Genomic DNA, 5134 nt, shown 5'->3' with positions numbered 1-5134 from the left:
ACCTCGCCATGTGCCTTGCAGAGGGGGCCCCCCCTGCAACTGCCTATGCCCAGGCTGTGGGCTCTGCCCACGGGGACCCAATTTCAGGCTCTGGGGCTTTGAACCAGCATTGCCTTAGCAGCAGGGAGAGAAAACAGTCGGGAGTGGGAAAGGAAACAAGAGATGCTTATAAGCCTGATGACTGCGAAGGAGGTCAGCTTCACGTGGAGGATGCGGATATTCCTTAACACAAACCCTTTTTTGGGTTTTTTTGGCAGGACTCGCTCACCAGATTTCAGACACGATCAATGTGTCGGTAGGGTTAGGTCTCATCTTGCAGTGTCTGCCCAAACACGGGCTCGAGCAGCACAGCTAGGGAGATGAAGTTGTTTAATACTGCTCAAAACAACAGAAAAAAGCAGAACAAAAGTGGTGGTGTGGAGATGAAAAAGGGTTCTGCCCGGCTCATCTTCGCCAGCGTGAACAAAGCACGTACGGGAACGTACACGTGCAAGATGGAGAACACAAAAAACATGTCTGAGAACAGACATTCCAAATGGAACAAGTGTGGTAAGAGACACAAGCCCACCAACACCCACAGGAGCGGAGAGAAAGGACTTAGGAAGGGAGAGGAGAGAGGGAAGAGAGGGAGGACTCTGCTGAGAAGGTGTGAAGTGACTTCAGCTCAGAGGTTCAGGAGCGATTCTGAAGTACTCCGGAGTGAGCATTAGGGGATGGGATGAAGCCAGAGAGGCTGCTCTACATCTACTACGTTTTCTTTGCTTCTCTAGGGCTGACCGGTTCCCCACAGCTAGCCCCCCAGTCCCACCTCACGCTTCATGAAATGGTGGAGCCTGAGCCTGTGGCCTCGGTAGCACGTCCTGCTCTGGTGCCAGAAGACCCTTCTGCCAAGGTTGCAGGAGGAGGAGGAGGTGTCCTTCCCCCCGATCCTCCCATTTTCAATCATTTCTGAGACAGAGAAATGCTTGTGCGCTGCACAGCGTTGGGTGGCACTAATCAACGTGCAACATTTCAACGTTCACTGTTGAGGAACAGCCGGATTCGGAAAAGGGCATCAGCTGCTGGAGGAAAGGACAGTTACTTCACCGTGTCTTTCATGAGCGACACGTGCCAGTGGGATATGACCCCTGCAAGGTCATATATATGACTTATATTTCACTTATCACTTATATTTTTGTTTCCTCCAGGGACAGTCAGCCACCCAGAAGAGTCAGTCATCCCTGTGGAGTGCAGGTTCAGGATTTGTCTGGAGAATCTCATGGTACCTGTGAAGTGGTACAAACCTGCAGGTCTGGAGGTGGGGAATCAAACCAACACCACGACTCTGGGAGAAAACTGTATCAAGGTCACCAGCCCCAGCGTGTGTTCAGCCCACACAAGAATCTGTGTGTGTATGGTGTTCGAGACAAGAATAAACTTGACAGACACTGGAAACGGCATGCAAGGGACAGTTTCCAGTAAGTGGCACTGCTCCCATTTTCATGGGGGTGATGAGTGGGCAGAGAAGGATGCTACCACGAACAGTCCCCCCGGTACCCCCGTGCACCGTTTCCCCCAAAAGCATCCCGGGCACTGGAGGAGCCAACCCAGCACAGCCCTTTTGGCAGATGCATCCCACCACAGAGCTGCTTGGCCATCGGGTCCTTGAAATAGGACGCGCCACATCCTCCAGCTGCGGCACGTCAGCCGAATGCTGAGGTGGCTGGAGCTGCGGTGGCAGGAGCGTGAGAGCCAGGGCTGTGGGATCCAGGTCCCTGCCCCAAAGCAGAGCGGGGAGCAGGGTGTCCTCTGCCTCTGGGCAGTCTCTCACTTGTGTTTCTGTCTTCCAGGCTGTGGCCCTGGGGCACCTCAGACCAATGTCACCGAGAAGGAGACCTGGACAGGTGAGTCCCCACAGCCCCGTGGCTGCAAGCGTGGGGGGCAGGAGGCATCCTCAGGGAGAAAGAGGAGCAGCAAGGGGGGAAACACATCCTGATGTTTTCCCATGAGTGGGTGGGAGCTGCTGGCCAACAGGGGTAGGCAGCAGTGGATCAGAAGCTGTGACGCTGGGAAGGCGCTCTGATGGTCCGACTACCCCCCTGGCTGAGTTCAGATGAGTTTTTGGAGACTGTTCCCCACACGATTTTGTCAGCACCCTGGGGCTGTGGGGGCTGCGGGTGGTTCAGGGTCTGGAAGCCCAAGTTTGGAAAAGAACCACACCCCACCCACCACCCCCCCCGAAAGGGGCAATGGCAGCGTGCATCCCTGCAGGGTGGGATGGCAGCTCATGAGTGCCTCTGTGATGGTTGTGTGTGCAGGACTCAGCTTCCTCCCGTGTGTCATCTTCGGCTTAGCAGTCGGGACGCTTCTTTACATGCCGATAATTTGCCTTCTGCTGTGGCAGTGCAGAAGGAACAGAAAAGGTAAGACTGAGCCCGCGCTGAGCCTCCGTCTCCTGTGGGAGCTGGTCGGCACCTCCTCCTCACCTGCTGGTCTGGACAAGCCCAGGCTTGGGAGATGTCCATCTTCAATACCCTACTGCTCCTGCTCACTCGGTGTTCCCTGCACAGTCTGTCCTCCTGGACAAGCTGTCCCAGGGTGGGGAGAAGGTTCACCCCCTCCCTTCCCTCTGGCCAGTTGCTGGTGAGAACCCAGTTATGGCACAAGCCGTGGTGCAAGTGAAACAGGTCTTGCACATCACCACATTTCCAGAAGTGTCCAGCTCAGAGCTCTTCTCCAGCCCCTCCAAGGGCTTTTAAATCCTTGCCAAACCCTCCTGCCCCCTGGCCATCTTCAGAGCCAGCTAACCGCAGAGCCCCATCCTCTCCTGCAACAAAAGCAGGACCAATGCAGATGTTTTCTTCATTTAAAATAATGATCGTTATCATTATTTTAACTACTATTTAAACTATGTTTCCTTTTTCAGGAAAGCTCACAAGCAGGCAAGTGGCGGAGGGGAATCAGCTCAGCACGGTAAGCCAGGGAGGGCTTCGCATGTATCGTTTCCTTGTCCCTGTAAAAAGCAGCACTGGTTGTTGAGTACCCATTTAAAGGATTTCAGAGTAAAATCAGCTTTGCTTTCTGAAAATGTGGTCCTAAACACTTATTAATTCCTACTAAATAGGGGCTTACAAGCTTCTGAATAGGTGGCACCTCTGAGCAAGCTGGATAATGCTTGGGCAGTGCAAATGGTTGTGCCAGTGGAAAAATACTAGCAGGGGAGATGCAGAAGGGAAAGCCAGGGCTCTACTCATTGCTCTCTCCCCTGTAGGCATCTCCGGTGACAGGGACCGAGGACCTGACCTACGTCAACCTGGAGTTTGAAAAGAAGGGGACAAACCCCACCTCCTCCGATGTCGTTTACACCGAGATCAAAGCGTTGCAACAAAAGCAGAGCAGCAGGGATGCTGGTGCTGCCAATGCAGGGGTGGATGTCTCCCCAGAGGGAGAGGGCAAATGAGGGAGAAGGGAGGGATGAGCAGCTTGTTGTACACCTGTCGAGGTCATCATCCCCGAAAACTAGGCGTTAGCTTGTACGGAAGTGCAATCTTGGCGACCAAAGCCACCTATTTACCCCCAAATGACTGCACCACTGTGCTTTATGCTCCCCTGGAAGAACCCATCTCTTGCGGTGAGGACAGGGCTCTTCCAGCTGGTTTTCCCCTTGCCTTCCTGCAGCCCCAAGCACTGGCAAGCCTCGGCAACTCCTTTCACAGTCTCCGGTCACCGATGGGTTCCTCTAGCAACTTGCTCCATGTTTCAGTGATGTCACCGTGCACCGCGTGGCCACCATGGTCCAGGAAGCACTTGGTGTCCCCTTGGTGCTAGAAATGCTGGGTGGGGTGGCCATGAGAAGCTCCTCTCGGTGCTGAAAAGGTCCTGGAGCAATTGTCTGGATTTTCTCCGGAGCAGGCACCTGCTGTGATGTGGGTTGACCTTGCTCTGGTTCACTCGCTTGAAACACAAGAAGCAAGGGTGGAAAGGCATCGTTTGCTTCGCAGAGGTGCAATGCAAGTGCTGCTGCAGTGATCTGCGTGGATCTGCTTCATGGTGGGAGTGGACGGGTGTCCTCATGCATGTAGAGCTTTCCTGTAATTTGGGGAAAAAAAAAAAAAAAAAGGAAATAAAAAGGGATGTTTTCACCCTCAGTGTTTCCAGTTCTCTACTCCTGATGGAGACCCAGTGAAGTCCGGCAGGAATAGTCACCAAGCCCTGGAGACTTTCTGGTTTCCCCGCTCAGTCCAGTTTCAGAGCAGCTACCCGTGGGAGACATCCCCAAAGTGGTGGCGGTGGAGCTCCCTGTGTCCTGGGGCAGAGCTCAGGTCACGTACAGCCAGGAAGACACAGACAAGGGCTACAGAAAGGGAAAAATTGGGGAAAAAAAAACCCCAATATTTGGGGGGAGCAACCAGTGGAAAAGGGGGTGGGATGTGAGGGTCAAAGTGCTGAACCGGGGAGGCTCATAGAGGCATCAAGGTTGCTGGGGGATGCTGCCCAGGGATGCAGAGCAGAACCAGGCTCCACCAAACTGCAGGACATCCTCACCAGCCTCCTCCTGGGTACCTGCAACCATGGAGGAGGAGGAGCAGATGGAGGAGGATCCCTAGGGGTGCCCCAGCTTGGAAAGGGCATAAGTTAAACTGGCAAGTATGAAATGCAGCCAAAACTTCAGCAGCAGCTTCTGAAGGAGCTGGAGGAGGAACTGAAGGAGATGTGCCAGGTCTCCCCCTGGCCGCAGAAAGGAAGTGAGATGGAGGGTCTCCAGAACATCTCGCTGCCTGTCGCTCCTTGGGGGGCTGTTTCCAACCTACATGCCCAGAGGTCCATGGGATTTGGCTTAGAGCAGACACTGCTCAGCCACGGCTCCCACCCCATCCTCGCGACAAGGAGACCCATCGCTTGTGTTTGGGTGGGACGCGAGGGTGGCCATCCCACACCCTCCTGATGTGGCACTGGGGCAGCCAGAGAGGCTGGGGTGGGGCAGAAGTCCAACAAGGGATCAGCAGGGGGTCTGCTGGCCACCTTTTTGTTGACAGCGGCTGAACATGAGCCGGCAGTGTGCCCAGGTGGCCAAGAAGGCCAATGGCATCCTGGCCTGTATCAGAAATAGTGTGGCCAGCAGGAGTAGGGAAGTGATCGTGCCCCTGTACTCGGC

At 54.6% G+C, this 5134-nt stretch overlaps 1 protein-coding gene across 1 annotated transcript; it reads left to right on the top strand.

Moving 5' to 3' along the window:
* Positions 1 to 422: 422 nt before the first annotated feature.
* On the top strand, positions 423 to 4065 carry LOC109279826. The gene is made up of 6 exons (XM_019474981.1): positions 423 to 549; positions 1188 to 1289; positions 1830 to 1883; positions 2298 to 2402; positions 2906 to 2952; positions 3251 to 4065. Exons 1-6 carry the CDS (start codon positions 423 to 425, stop codon positions 3437 to 3439), a joined length of 624 nt encoding a protein of 207 aa, XP_019330526.1. The 3' UTR covers positions 3440 to 4065.
* The last annotated feature ends 1069 nt before the right edge of the window (positions 4066 to 5134 follow it).

This window comes from Aptenodytes forsteri, unplaced genomic scaffold, assembly GCF_000699145.1.
Source record: "Aptenodytes forsteri isolate BGI_AS27 unplaced genomic scaffold, ASM69914v1 Scaffold14, whole genome shotgun sequence".
Classification (NCBI taxonomy): Eukaryota; Metazoa; Chordata; class Aves; order Sphenisciformes; family Spheniscidae; genus Aptenodytes; species Aptenodytes forsteri.
This window is presented reverse-complemented; position numbering and strand designations above follow the sequence as displayed.

Bases quoted from the DNA above. Each gene is read 5' to 3' on its own strand.
- LOC109279826 (XM_019474981.1), top strand. From the start codon at position 423: ATGAAAAAGGGTTCTGCCCGGCTCATCTTCGCCAGCGTGAACAAAGCA. The intron at 1,290-1,829 runs GTCTGGAGGTGG...TCTGTCTTCCAG, and splicing joins GAAGTGGTACAAACCTGCAG to GCTGTGGCCCTGGGGCACCT. The intron at 2,953-3,250 runs GTAAGCCAGGGA...TCTCCCCTGTAG, and splicing joins AGGGGAATCAGCTCAGCACG to GCATCTCCGGTGACAGGGAC.